At 36.8% G+C, this 15,286-nt stretch overlaps 1 protein-coding gene across 3 annotated transcripts in view; it reads right to left on the bottom strand.

Annotated features, from left to right (window-relative positions):
• LOC109854914 overlaps nucleotides 1-15,286 on the bottom strand; it is a 32,863-nt gene that overhangs the window by 5,065 nt on the left and 12,512 nt on the right. The window contains exons 3-4 of one of the 3 annotated variants that reach the window (XM_020428515.1): nucleotides 9,917-10,690; nucleotides 5,879-6,266 (exon numbers count right to left, since the gene is read on the bottom strand). In XM_020428515.1, the coding sequence (XP_020284104.1) occupies nucleotides 9,936-10,690 (755 nt within the window). In that variant the 3' untranslated portion in view covers nucleotides 5,879-6,266; nucleotides 9,917-9,935. Of the gene's footprint in view, nucleotides 1-5,878; nucleotides 6,267-9,356; nucleotides 10,691-15,286 lie in introns of those variants that run through there. The other 2 variants (XM_020428517.1, XM_020428514.1) reach the window with 2 other exon arrangements.

The raw sequence follows: 15,286 nt of genomic DNA on the forward strand, positions 1-15,286 counted from the left end.
ATATATACGTTTTTCTATAGAGGCTTTTTATATTCTAATCAGTATATATTCTTATCAATATTATTATTTAGAGAATTTTCCTCTTAAGATAAGAAACTCTTCTTGGCTCCTATTTTAGTATAAAATATATTTAAAGTAAGTGAGATATCCTCAAAACAAGAATACAATTTTTTCGGTGTACGTCTAATAAGACTATACAAAATTATGATAGAAAATAAGAACAAGAAACGCACAAAGCGCACAAAAAAGCATCATTTTACGTGGTATAAATAAAATTCGCAGTCACAGGTGACACTTTCACTTCGTCAAGCGGAATTAACTTCTTTTGTCGTTCAACGGAGAATATGATACAAGAGAAAAAAAGAACAGATATCGCATTAATCTTCTTTTTTTTTCTTGGAAAATGTATCGGGAGTAAAAAGATATGAAGAGAAGGCAAAGTTGCGACAATAATAATACGCGTCAGATGATCGAAAAATAAACCGAGTTCTTGCTTGTTAAGTGACGCGTCTTTAATAATACAAACCGAGACTGTATTCCGCGTGTCGAAGACGTCGGGGCCACTGTGCAAGCCCGACACCATAGGGGCTTTACGTCCATTGTGGTAGCGCCGAGAGAATCAAGTAAATTGGCTGAATTGGGGCCCGTCCGTGAACCGCCAGACGTACATGTACGGAGATGCAGATGCGCGATAGATCACGCGTTGCGTAACCACGCAAGAGAGTTCGTCTTCTTCCTCTGATAAATACCCGTATTTTTCGATCGTAAAGCGGAAAAATTATGGGGCGCGTTTAATCGTTTCTCAAGTTCGCTGCAGATTTTTTTAAGCGTAAAAGACGAAGAAAAGAAAAGTAGTCGTATAGTGCATATGTGACGTTTCTTCGATCTTTCTCTTTCTTTTTTAATAACAATTAAATCCTATTGAAGCTCGATAAGTTACTAAACTAAGAAATATATTATATGTGATGCAAATCTAGAGCATCCAATATGAATTTAAGAATTTTAAATATTCAATTCAAAAAACTCGCGCGTAAAAATTTACACGCGAACAAATATATATATGTATATATATATATATATATATACGCAGTTTTCCGCACAACATCCTGCGATCGGCTCGGATGACCGTAAATATGTCTTTATTTTTTTTTTTTTTTGTGTTTTGAAGTTTTTGATACACCGTTTGGAAATTGAGCATTTATTCACTTCGAGATTCGAACGAGAGAACAAAATTAAATTATGTCTCGCGCATAACTCAAGCCGTCCGACGTCGCGAATTTTAATGGAAATGCGTACCGACAAAATTTATTTATGACGACTCGAAGAGTTCGGTCTCGAGCGGGTGCAAAAAAAATTGTCTCGGAAGTTGAAGCGACGGAAAAAGATTCATCGCACCAGCTGGTTGCAGCATGCCCCGTGTGCATCAAGAAGATGGAAGATATTATAAAAAAAAAAAAAAAAAAGTTCCGCCTTTCCTTGCGTATAACGAACGCCCGTTGTTTTGTGTATCCATCTGCTGGCGAGAGAGAGAGAGAGAGAGAAAATATATCGCAAATCTTAACACCATTGTGCATCTACGAAACGGTGCTCGCGATTATACCGCAAATCGCGAGATAAATTTTACGCGTGTCATCGAGAATTGGAGGTTGAACGTCAACGTCTTCCTCGATGCGTAAAAAAAAAGACGGCTCGACGATAGAAAAATTGTCTAACGCTCAAATTGTCTTTCTCATTCGATCGCATCCGATTTTCATCCGATTGATAACCCCAACGATATGGAAGAAAATTGATATTTTACAAAATCCGCCAGATGCGGACCTAATGGCCCAATCGCGGTGCGCATTGTCTCGCCGCGCGCGCGTGAGGGCGCGTGCACCCATAAAGAAAAACGCACGACGCGCCACTTTTATATACAGCTGCCGGAAGTATACATCTGCTCTAACGCAGAATCTACTAACCGTACGGAGGAGAACGCGACTCGTATATATGTCGAGTCGCGTTCTGGACATCTTTTCGAGGAGAGAGACTGTCTTGTAATTTCAACGCAATCGCGAAGGAGAATGGTCGTCGCGCTAACGAGACGAGTTTCTCACGAATAATTACGAACGGTTGATTAAAATCAGAAAAAAGCTGACAAAATAAGAGGGAGATAGAGAGAAACCTAGAAAATCTTTACACGCGGCGGAGGGTCCGCGGAGTGACGGCGGGGCAAGGCTCACCTTTATTTTCGAAAAATAGCGGGCAGCTGCCCGGAAGAAACGATCGGCAGCTCGGCGAGACTCGTGCTGCTGAACACCTTAACGTTTTTCTAAATCGAGGGCGCGTGGATCTTGATGAGGGGAGATCCGCCAATAAATTAAAAATTCTATGCATATATGTATGCGAGACGAGTCGAAGCGAAGAAAAATAATAATACGCACGCTTTAGTTGCATCTTATACCAATTAAAGAGTCTAAAAAAAGAGCGAATCGAAATCGATGCGACAAATTGTGAAATTTTTACACGCAAGATTAATAAATTACAAATAGATATTCATAATCACGTGCGTTTTAAAAATGTAAATTTATTGTTGTAATATATACAGCAGGTGTGTTCTGATTTATCCATATTTTTTTAAACAAGTTCAGATAAACATAATCAAGTTTAGATAATCAATTCCATTCACATTAATTAAAAAATTTAATTATATTAAAATACCAAACAAAATGCTATCACCATATAATTTTAATAAACAAAGGTATTATGGCTATTGAAGCAAACACTGATGTCGATTTGTGAATAGATGAATCAATTTATTAAAAACTTAGTTGCATTAACGTTTTCGACTTTGTATTATAGGTCTTTCTCAAATGCATTTCTACAATTAAATTAACGTACAATCCTATTAATAAGATTGAAAAACATTTTTTTAAATTCGCAGAGTAAATATATTATATAAAAGTCACTTACAAAATACCGTAGTAAAATACGTCGCTAAAAATTTTTTTTAAATTTCATTAATTGGATTGTACGTTAATTTAACCCTCGGAGAACACACTGGGTCAATTTGACCCTGTTCGTCGACTTTGATCAAAATATTTTGCCTCAATTTTGCTTTTTTGTAACATATTTTTTACAATGTTAATAATGTTAACGACACTTTAAAACTATATATAGGCATATTCCAAACTGTTCAAAATATATCCGAAAATTTTTTCAAGCCAATCGGATAAGTGCATTTTAAATGGTAGCATCTCAAAAAGTAAACAGGGTCAAATTGACCCCCAGATTGTTCTTCTTGATTGAAAAAATAGGTGTGTTCCCCGAGGGTTAATTGTAGCCATAATACCTTTGTTTATTAAAAATTCTTGAAGCTATATGCATATCTTTACATATAATTTTCATTACAATAAAAAATTACCCAATTAAATATATAATTCAATTATAAAAAAAATTCTTTTCACTGAAGAAAAATCATCTTATTGTAAGTAAGAAAGCGTTTCGTTATAGCGGTTGTAATTTAAATATAAAGCAGATGCGATCAATGTTATTTCTCGATATGTGCAAACACAGCGCTGTAAATTACAGTGTGGTTGTTTTTTTTATTCTCTAGGATTTTTGTGCGTACCGGTTGACACACACGCACACTCGGAAGAGATATCGAAAAGAAAGAACGCGCATCTGCTCGTCTTGGAATTATCCGCGTCATTAACGTGTCTCAGAAAGCGCAGCCTTGTGTGTCGCGCGATGTGTTGCAGAACGGCAATCAAGTTTCACAGATGCAAAAATCACGGTCGTGCGTGCGCAAACTTTGCTCGAGAAACATCCCTTCGTTATTCCGCCTGTCTTAAAGATAACGACGCGCGTTTGCACGCATAACTCACCTCCTGTAACCAGTCATATAATAAATGAAACGCAGATGTCTTTGATAAAAAAAAAATTATCTCTTGTTAAAAATAAATAATTTTAAATCAATAATAACAAGAAGAAGATTCTTCGGGCTCAGAAGTCTTTAAACTAATGAATGAAATTAATTGGGTTGTAAGAGCCGTTTGCAGGATGTTGTGCGGAGAATGTGCTTGAATATCAGGTCTACCGGAAAGTTCTGTCCGTTTTTGGAATAAAACAAAATACAAATTTTTCTTACCGTCAATAAACTTGATTAAATAATATAATTGCCATTATTATTAATAATTTCTTGCCAGCGTGAGGGCAATGTGTATATCCCAATTTTGAAAAATTCAGAAAAATTTATATTTTGTTTTATTCCAAAAACGGACAGAACTTTCCGGTAGACCTAATATATATATATATGTATACATATATAAATAATTTTGTCTCGTTTTAGTACGCTTCTCTCCGCGAATATCTCTCTTCTTCCGATGTGTCAAGATCACGTAATTGTTGAAACACAATAGCATAACGGAAAAAAGACAGAGATGAGAAAGAAAAAAACAATCGATTTATTATTATCTCAAGATATTATCATCTGACGCGTTATTGCTCTTCGAGAGGAATTTATTTACGTATAAGTAAATAAAAAATCTATAATCCGGTGTAACGCGGTTAGGCGCGCGAGGTCGCACGGATATCGGACACACATCGGATTGCCTTCCGATCGACATGACCTACGGAATGCTGCAAACGTCGACCGGGCCGCCGGGCCGTCGCTGGCCCGGGCGCAATGTCCTTTCAACCCTTTTTTCGTATTCTCACCCCCGCAGCTGACGAACCGACGGGATACCACCTGACGGTTACCACCCGACGGGACAGCTGTTCTCTCTTCTCTTCGCGGGGCCTGCGTGCACCACCACCTCTCTTCCTTTCCTTTCCCCCGTCGTCACCCGCTTGCTCTCCGGCTCAACGCGACCAAAAAACCAAGACGATTTCACGTAGTGGAAAAAAAACAGTTAAAAAACCGCAGGCTTCGTCTCGGGTGGCAGGATGTTTCCGCGATAGGGAACGAGGGAGAAGTTGCAATCGCGTGTCGGTGACGAAGAGATCAAACATTGTAACGACATATATATACATCGTCGTTATCTATTATTTGAGATTATCAATACATATGTATATATATATATTGACAATATATACATTGACGATGTGAGTGCAAAAATTTATTACTTTGCAGTTGTGTACGTGTCACAAAGTAGAAGAGAACGACGGAATCACACGACGCTCAGCGGGTCAGACTCCAATTACCTCAATCACATTAAAATTCTAAAACATGATACATATAAAAAATGATATACTTTTTATCCAATGTTTTAGTTTGTATAAAATTTATCTATAAAATAATGTAGCAATGTATTGCGCGCGTATATACCCGGTAAAAAAATTTTCATATATATTAGGTCTACCGGAAAGTTCTGTCCGTTTTTGGAATAAAACAAAATACAAATTTTTCTTAATTTTTCAAAACTGGGATATACAAATTGCCCTCGCGCTGGCAAGAAATCATTAATATATAACAAAGACAATTATATTATTTAATAAAGATTATTGACGGTAAAAAAAAATTTGTATTTTGTTTTATTCCAAAAACGGACAGAACTTTCCGGTAGACTTAATACTTATACACAAATTAAAATAATTATATCTAATTACGCAAATTTATATGCCGAATATGTCCATACATAATTTTATACACGGAGAATTTCTGTTTTTAAGAGAATGGCTTCAGAAATATTCCATATCAAATTACAAAAAAATAACTCTATTAGTATCATGTTAGATACTAAATAATTATATAAACCTATATATTTACTATATTTTTAAAAAATTTTTGATATATAATCATATAGACTTGTACACAAATTAAAATTATTATATCTAATTATTCAAATTTATTTATATATATATATGCCGAATATGTCCGTGCAATTTTATACATGGAAAATTTTTTACCGGGTATGAGCGAACTACAAAAGTTATGCGTTTGATGAAAAACCAATTTAACACGAAGGTGTTAATAAATTTTCTTAAGCGAACATCCATTACCCCGTTTCTCTTCTATTGTATTCAATATTTAGCGCAAGACTGACGTTTTGTATTGACTTTTAGACGAACAAAACGCCCACCTCTTTATATAGCGTGTTACTAATGAAATATTTCGTTAATCTATCCCGCTTCAACGCTTCCATTCTTCGCTTATCGTTTCAAACTGTCTCTCTTTTCCTCAAACCGTCCAAGTTCTTTTCTCCAGAGCGATCGCTCCGATGAGAAATCGCGAGATACACCAGGAGGTCGGCGAACGCGTGGTTTTTCGTGGTTTCGCGAGGTTTCGCCTGTAAGAGAAAGAAGGTGTACATAGATATTCTCCTGGTAACAGCAGTCGGCGAGCCGCCCCGGCTTATTTTCGCTGGACGCGAACGTCGAAGACAACAAAAGTACCTCGACGGAGCAGATGCATGGCATGTGCTACGAACCGACACCAGATGCCCCATTGGCGTAGAGAGAGGTCCCTCTCTCTCTCTCTCTCTCTTCTCGGCGGACGATTCCGATAAAGGTGCACGGCGTGCGATTCCTTTCAAGCTGGTCGCGTGCCAGATCCACGGCCGTGTTCGTTCGTTCACGTATATACATATATATATATATATATATATATATACGTGGCTCCTCTTCCGCGGGTCTTCTTAATGCTGCGGTCCGGAAACAACGAGTCTCTCTCCGAGCACCAGTTTTCAACCACACTTTTAATTACGGTTTTCATTTTGATGTTCGCGGTAGCTTTTTAAAAATATATGCGTCTAAACAAAATCTACTATTATTGTTATTTGTGCGTAGTTTTTTTTGATATTCGCAATAAAATTGCGGCGAACAAATCAAACGGTTGAAATAAAAAAGTCAAATAGCATTTTGTTTATCAGCTCGTTGATCGTCTCACCGAAAGCTTTTCACTTTATTGTTCAAATTTATTATACATTCGTGTTTTATCGCGTTTTAAACGCGAAATAACGTCCGGCATGACAAAACATGTTCGTGATATTTTTCGAGACGTTTTAGAGACATACACTTCGCACAGCGTGCGTGCGCCCCCTAAATTCGTTCAAATTTTTTCACTCGCTTGAAACAAAATTAAAATGTAAAATCCAATCGATTCGGAAACTGCCTACTAAAATTATCTGTTTTTGTTTTTTCAACGTAATACAAACGTGCAGTCTGTACTGTATTTCTAAGGATTGAGGAGAAGACGAGACGACGGGCTTTTAACTTAGCGGTCGTTTATTTGCTGGTCAATGTGTTATCTACAGTGATTTATTGTAAAAGTAACAATAGAGTTGTGTATAAGTTAAAACGATATTATACATATATACAGATCCATCTATTCGGTGCGATCGATCGTGCGAGAACGTCTCGGTTGTTTTTTTTTTATAAACGACTCAAAAAAAATTATCCATAATCGCTTCGCGATTCTTTCCGCGCGATCGATCGCGGCGCGTAAAAGTTTTTTTTTTCGACGAGTGACGCACGATCGAGAAAGATTTGTTGTCGATCTTGAGTCACTCTCGTATAAGAATCATTTAATTTTATTTTACTGTTTACTCTCGTTCGCGCTCTTCTTTCAATTCCGAAAACTGATTCCAACGTTGATTGACGTTGCGTCATTTTCGATTATTATTCGTATACGAGAATCGTTTGAGCTGAAAAAATAACAATTGAAAGACACGGAAATTCATTTCGCTTTTAAAAGCTTCCGCGGAGCTCGCAGAGGAAATACGTTAAAGCGGCAAATTTTTTCATTCAATTTAAACTAAATCTCTTTCTTTTATCGACTTCCTTTCTCTCAAGAGAAAAAATATGACCGCCCATAAGAATGGAATAGAATAGTTTGTGCTCGTAAAATCTCTCACGAACTTCCGCGTCTTTAAAAAAAAAAAAAAAAAAAATAACTGACTCACTGATCTACGACCGATTAAGTTCTTATCTACTTCACTGAGCTCTCGTCGTCTCTCGCCTATATAATCCGACTTATGTACAATATTTTCGGGGCTAAAACTTTTTTTCTCCCTTCTATTGTCGACATTGCAGCCAATTTTTTTTTTTTTTTTTTTTTTTCGTATACGATTTGACCGTAAAGAAATCGCGTTCTGTGATAATCGCCGACGATAAGACGCAGTAAATTTGGAAAAGTGATTTCTTAAAATTATTTAAGTACACGGTACATGCATGCCTTTGTGTGTGTGATTACAGTATATATATATATGTACAGACGGCGTCATTAATTCGAAGAATAGGCGTGGGGATCGGAGGGCAAGCGGGGCGGTTGCTCGTAGCGCCAACGGGCGCCGTACTAACTAACTAGTAGCAATCGGGTGTCCACAACTGGACACCCGATTTTGGGACTAATGGATATTTGGATCACCTGGACTTTTTATGTGATCCCCGCGCCTATTCTTCGAATTAATGACGCCGTCTGTACATATATATATATGACATTATAACAAAAACAAATATCACTTTAGCCATTGTGTCTTCGATTATAAATAGAAAAGAGTGTACAAGAGAGAATATATACAGATAAACATCATAAGTTCGTCGTTACATGTATTTTTCGTACACGGATCGAGACGTAGAAAAAATTAGAAAAACAATAAAAACAATCGTATAATTCCAGTTAATCGATCCCGTTTTAATTTAAAAAACTATTGTATTTTGATGAGGATTTCTCTCCCTCTTTCTTTCAGATGCGTATAGAAACAGGACCGCACAAATGCCTTTATCTTATAAAATTGCGTCAACGGTATTCGATAATGGGTCCTTTCGCGTGTTACATTTTTTTTGCAACTTTATTTTACTTAGAATAAGATAGATGTATGATTCGCATATTACTTTGGTTTAAGAAAAGGAAAACACAAAATTAAGACGCAAAAAGTAACAAACGTAAAAATACGGACAGACCCAATATCAATTTACAATAAAGATACAATTTTATGTGCAAGAGTATTTTATATACGTTTCCACTTGTATCATCATCATTTATCTATGAAAAAGATTTCGCGATATTGTCGACGATTATCTCATTTGCGTATTCGTGTTTTTTTTCGTCTGTTTCTTTTGTTATTGTGTTTATCTTCTTGACACCTTCTCGATCGATTTGGTTTTACACTTACGATAGACTATAATCTAAGAATTGTTCTAAGAATAGTTTTCTAGTTCGCCGGACGTTTCCCTACGTTCGATGATTCTATTATAATTACTAGAAATGTGTGTTCTCTTCATGGCGTTCTCCTCAAAGTCGTTTTGTCCCCGATCTTTTTTTTTTTTTCCGAGGAATTTCACAAGGACTTATTTTTTTAAAAAAGATCAAAAAAACAGTTTTCGTAGTTTCATCTCGATTATTATCGACGACGCTTTGTTGTTGACAATTTTCGAGATTCTCAACGTCGTTGTGAAAAAAAAAAACAAAACAACGTTCATATCGATCCAGCGTACAAACGTTGTTTATTCGAGATTGTAATCGTCGAAAGATGAGTTTGATTACATTTACGTTAAACTGTTACACTTCGTACAAAATTGTTCAACAATCACCGCAAACAACAAAAAATAAATCTGAATATATATCGAGCGATAAAATCCAATTGATTGTTCCTCGGCAACGTAAACTAGTAGCGTAAAATCGTAAGAAAGCGGATATGTCGAATCATTTCAGCTAAGATATTAAATAAAAAATCACAACTCTCGAGAGAGAGTTCTTATCAAGAAAATTACGATCTTTCTCGAAGGTAGTAAAAAAAAAAAGCAAAGATTCTTGCGCAAACGATTTTACAACACATCGTGTCCGTTATTCTTCGTGTGTCGTGTTGTTTTTACTTGATTTCAATTAACAAGATTAATTTATTCCGATTCTCTCGTTCGAGAAAGAGAGAGAGAAAGAGAGAGTGAGTTCTCTGGCAAACACGCGCCGCGAAGAAATAATTTTTTAATCGCTCACTACCTTAATTCCCGAAACCCCATCAATCCAGAACCACGTTCATGTCCTGCGATTTGGTCTCCGTGTATCCGTTGTACTGAGCGAACGCACGTTCCCGTTGATGGTCCAGGTGATTCTTCATGGCGATGACCGTGGGATGATGAAGCGGCAAGCCTTCATCCTCGACGAGATATCGAAGGGCTTCGCTAGCGCAAGCGTCCCATCCGGCCGCCCAACAGCCGGAATTCTGCTCCTGCTGACTGTCGAAGGATCTAACTTCGGCCTGCGCCGCTCCCGGATCGTCTGTCCACAAACGACGATCCAAACTCGACGGGTCGAAGAATCGATTGTGCATCTCCTGATGATCCTGGCAGGCGTTTTCGAAACTTGTAAACTTGGTGAAGTTTGCGTTTCGCTCGTCGAGGTCGTCGAGAAAGTCAAGGTCGTCTTGTTCGAAATTACTTTGACGAATGGACGACTTCGAATGGTCCGCTTGATCTTGAAGGCAATCACGACCGAGGTAGCTTGTGTCCTGCACCATCTCCACGCTGTGGGTTGGGCTTTGATTCTGATGCGCTGTCCTGTTACCGAAGGACGAGGACTGTTTCTGCGAATGTTTGAGTTCCTGAGCCAGACAGGCGGCAAGTTGATGGAGCAACTTGGCGTTTTCCGTCTCCTCGTCGTCCTCCTCGGGCACCTCAATGTCCACTTCGACGCCTTCGTCCTCCGATGACGACAGGAGATCCTCATTGTCATCCTCATCCACGTCTAACAACGTCAGTAATCGCGCGGCTGCGTCTACACAGATAAATAAACGCAGATTATCTGCGGAATACAACTTTTGATTCAAGTAATAAATTTAAGTTTATTCAATTGATAACTTTGTTTTTTTTATTTGCCTCTAAATTATACGTTTGAAACTAATATAATAATTATTTTTTTCTCTGTTACAATATATAAAAGTATTTTTTTAAAGTTATATAATTTTAAAGTTACAAAACTCCGAGTACTAGGGTAAAAGACCCAATTACTGTCACCTGAATAATAAACTCTGGCGTTAGTGAATTGTTTTTACTACTTATTTATCAAAAACATGTGTTTTTCTTCTTATCTGATATTATTCGATGTCTCTAACATAAAGAACAAAATAATACCGTCTCTCAAAATCTCTATTTTTATTTATAAATGTAATAATTAAAAAAGAACGATGCGAGAGCTATTACTGTCGCCCCTAAAATGAAAGAAATGAGACACGAATGTTGAGCGCTGGATTTTTTGTTATATTAATTGCACTTAAAACTCTATGTTAGATTGTTTTCATGCATAACTTTTTAGGATTTATTTAATATTTTAAATAAAATACCTTAGGGTGACGGTAATTGGACAGGTGACAGTAATTGGGTCTTTTACCCTATATAAGAAAAAACTAAAACCTTAAGTATTTGTTACAAAAACCAACTCGAAAAAAAAAGTACGCGCATTGGAGAAACGTTCAGAGATGTGATAAAAAAAAAAAAAAAAGAAAACAGTCTGGGAACGGTGGGATAATTCCAAAACTTGTATACTCGTTAAAAGTCGCCGGATGCTGGTATTGAGATTCCGTCGAAAAAAAGAGACGACGCGTCGTATATGGTTCCACAGATGCATTTCGCACGATAAAGGCGCGCGACTGAGAGTCCAGCGCGTTGGATCAAACGACAATAACTGGGAGAAGTACATTAAGTACATTATTGTAACAACCGGACCGCGATTTGACGTCGAGTAGCCCGCCGCGATGAGATCGTCGTCGGCGGCGCGGCCCGGTTTTGCGGGTCCTGTGGGAATCCTGCCCCATAAACGTCTCACGGGAAACTACCTGTCGCCCGAAACCTATACACCCCGTCATATCCGCCCTGCGAATCGCCGAATTTCGCACGAGTCTCTCTCCTCTTTTTCATCTCTCTCTCGTACGTATGTATGTTGTGTTCGTATAGTGTGCGATGCGGCGGTATCGGTGCGGCGTAAGTGTGCGTTACTCGCCGTTCACACACCATTACGGAGAGCGGAAAGGTCGTCCGGCGAGGGTAACTTCGAGATATACCTGTTCCTGGGAACGGGAGCGATCTCGATCGGAAGGTGGCGATCGATTAAAGTGTACATTCGAGTTCGGGATGGAGAATAAAAAAAAAAAACATTTCACAATCTGATCAATTATCGTTGCAATTGTAGAAAAAAAAATATCCAATTATTTTTGGTGTAGAAATAAATTTCAAGAAGAAACGTTACTTTTTTATCACAAAAATGTAATGTAAGATATCAACAAGGAATGTCAATTTGATTATTATACAAGTACCGATCTAAAGATTTAGTGTAATAAAACATTAAAATTTTATTAAAATTCACATTACTTCGATTATTAAAAATATAGAGCAAATAATAGTAGTTTATATTTTTTTCAATAAAAATTTAAGATATATAAATTTATAAGACTATCTTTCAATAAATTTAAAATATTATATTATGTGTGTGTTATTTAAAACATGTCTTTTTTTCTTTTTTCAAGCTAACGCGTTTTTACAAACGCCAGCGAAAAAGATTAAAAAACTTATGTATGTTTGGACAAATTACACAGCCACACTGTCTCTCTGTAACGTTATTCTCACACATGTTTTCTCTCGGCGTCGCCCAATGTATTCGACGTTTTTCAAACAGAGACAAGACAAGCGTATATTACTCGCGTCGCGCTCGTTCTTTTTTCTTCACGATAATAGAAAAGTCTGGACCAGTTGCGCGAGAGCGAGTTCGTTTTGATTCTCTTTTTTTTTTCGATCATCTTTTTCACTCTCCCTCAGAAGACACCAATGCGAGACTCTTCTCGCCGGACGTTCCCACAGGGATACTCGCATTTAAATGTCCTGTTTCTATAGCGCGCGTATACTTGAATTGGCTTGGGTTAGGTTAGGTTAGGTTAGGTGACATATTTAAAGGGACCATGAAAGGCACTTAACGAACGCGAATTATTTGTTTGTACTGAAAAAAAACTGTATAAGCCGAACATAAAAAAAGTAAAACTCATCATCTATATATACAATTACATATCAAAACTATACATAATATTATAATAACGTATCCCGGTAAAAAATTTTCCATGTATAAAATTGTATGGACATATTCGGTATATAAATTTGCATAATTAGATATAATAAGTTTAATTTGTGTATAAGCATATATGATTATATATCAAAAATTTTTTTAAATATAGTAAAAATATAGTTTTATATAATTTTTTTGTATTTAACATGATACTAATAGAGTTATTTTGTAATTTGATATGGAATATCTCTGAAGCCGTTCTCTTAAAAAAAGAAATTCTCCGTGTATAAAATTGTATGGACATATTCGGCATATAAATTTGCATAATTAGATATAATTATAATTATAATTATAATTTGTGTATAAGTATATATAAAAAATTTTTTACCGAGATATTGCGCACAAATATATTTTTTCACAAATATATTTTTTCCACTCTAATAATAATATATATCGTGTCATAAAAATGATTAAAAATACATTTGTTACCGCTTATACGAGACAATAATAATAAAATTATTTCTTCACACGGACAGATATAACATTGCGCGATATAAACGCGAATATAAAATACATACGAAATATATAAGAGAATTATCATTCCCGATCGGCAATAAACCGATGTGGCATATTGTTACTTAAACTTTGCACGCAAATCGACTTTTATCGCGAATCAATCGGCGTCATCGCGACGACTGTAAATTTGTTTACGCGCGTTTACGATTCTCGCAGTTACGCTGTTTAACGTCGTTTGAAATTGCTTCGCTGAGGGTGGACTATAATTCTCGTCGGTGAATAGAAATTCTTGTTGCTGTATGTGTACACAGAATTCCAACACAAGCGCGCACACACACACACACACACACACACACACATACAGCAGACATTAGTATGTAGAATTCATATTTCACGAGAAGATCGACCGCGTACGCGACTGTATAGGCAGCGCAATGCGAAGTTGTTTCTTCGCTTAGTATTAGTATATCCGCAACTTGTTTTATATGTGTATATGTGTATGTATATACAGGGTGTCCCAGAATTGCCGTACAATCTCTAGGCAGGTAGAAGGAGTAAAAATAAGTCGAAAAGACCTGAACCATTTTTTTCTATTTATAATAAAGGAGTAATTATTGAGTAAATCAGGCCAATCAGCGCAGACCTTTAGCCAGGCACACGTCAGTGAGCACTCACACACACCAGGCGTGCGGCTCACTGACGTGCGCCTGGTTAAAGGTCTGCGCTGATTTACTCAATAATTACTCTATTATAAATAATAGAAAAAAATGGTTCGGGACTTTTCGACTCAGTTTTACTCCTTCTACCTGCCTACGAGAGATTGTACGGCAATTCTGGGACACCATGTATATATATATATATTTCGTGATTAATGACGTCGACCTAATAAATTTTGTCACGACATATGCACCCGAAGAACCGCCTCGCAGGCGTAAATAAATACGAGAACGCGACGTAACGCGGTTGCGCTATCACGGGAAATATCTACGTCATTCGCGCCTTATTAAAACTTTTAATCGAGAAGATTGAGCATCGTCGCGCTTTCTGACGAATCATTTTATCGCTGTGAAAATCTCTCAACTCAGCGAGTTAATTGGACGACTCTCTTGCACAAATGAAGGCAGGTTTCTTTTTATGCGAAACGACCGGAGAATGGTAGTAAAGTTTCAAAAAGCCTCTTCAGAGAGAAGATTAATTAAAAATTATTTTCTCGTAAAAAACATATAATTGCTATTACTATATATCTTATCTATAATAATTGAATCAAACTAGACTAAACTTTAAAAAATATGTGTGATTACAACTTAAAATATAAATCGATATTTAAAGATTTGTAAATTTATTCATCGTCATTTTTTATCCAGTGTCTGTGTGTGTCGCGAGAACGCGCGTCTAACGTGTTTCGTTAACGACTGAAAAATTAGCGCGACAATTCTCACGCTTAGAAAAACCTAAGGAAAAAACGTTAGGACGTTATTACAGGAAACATCGGTGACGTTTTTCATTCAACGCGGGGCGCGAGCAAGGATTTTCTGGGGCGCGAGAGAATCCCCATCAAGGGCGGATATTCTCTCGTACGACGCCGTACGTAAAATGTTTCCACTTCGTTTTCTCAAGCTTTAAAAAGAAAAGTAAAATTTCCCGCATTCACAGATGAATTCGATTCGTTCCGTATTGCTGAAAGTACAGAATTTCGTAAAAATATAGGTCAAAGATATATGTGAGAAAATATAGCGGATACATGTGTACAATATGTTACTTTGTTACTTTGTTACAATATTAAATTTATATATGTATATATATTAT

Source organism: Pseudomyrmex gracilis, unplaced genomic scaffold, assembly GCF_002006095.1.
Source record: "Pseudomyrmex gracilis isolate BER0280 unplaced genomic scaffold, ASM200609v1 scaffold_75, whole genome shotgun sequence".
NCBI classification, from domain to species: Eukaryota; Metazoa; Arthropoda; class Insecta; order Hymenoptera; family Formicidae; genus Pseudomyrmex; species Pseudomyrmex gracilis.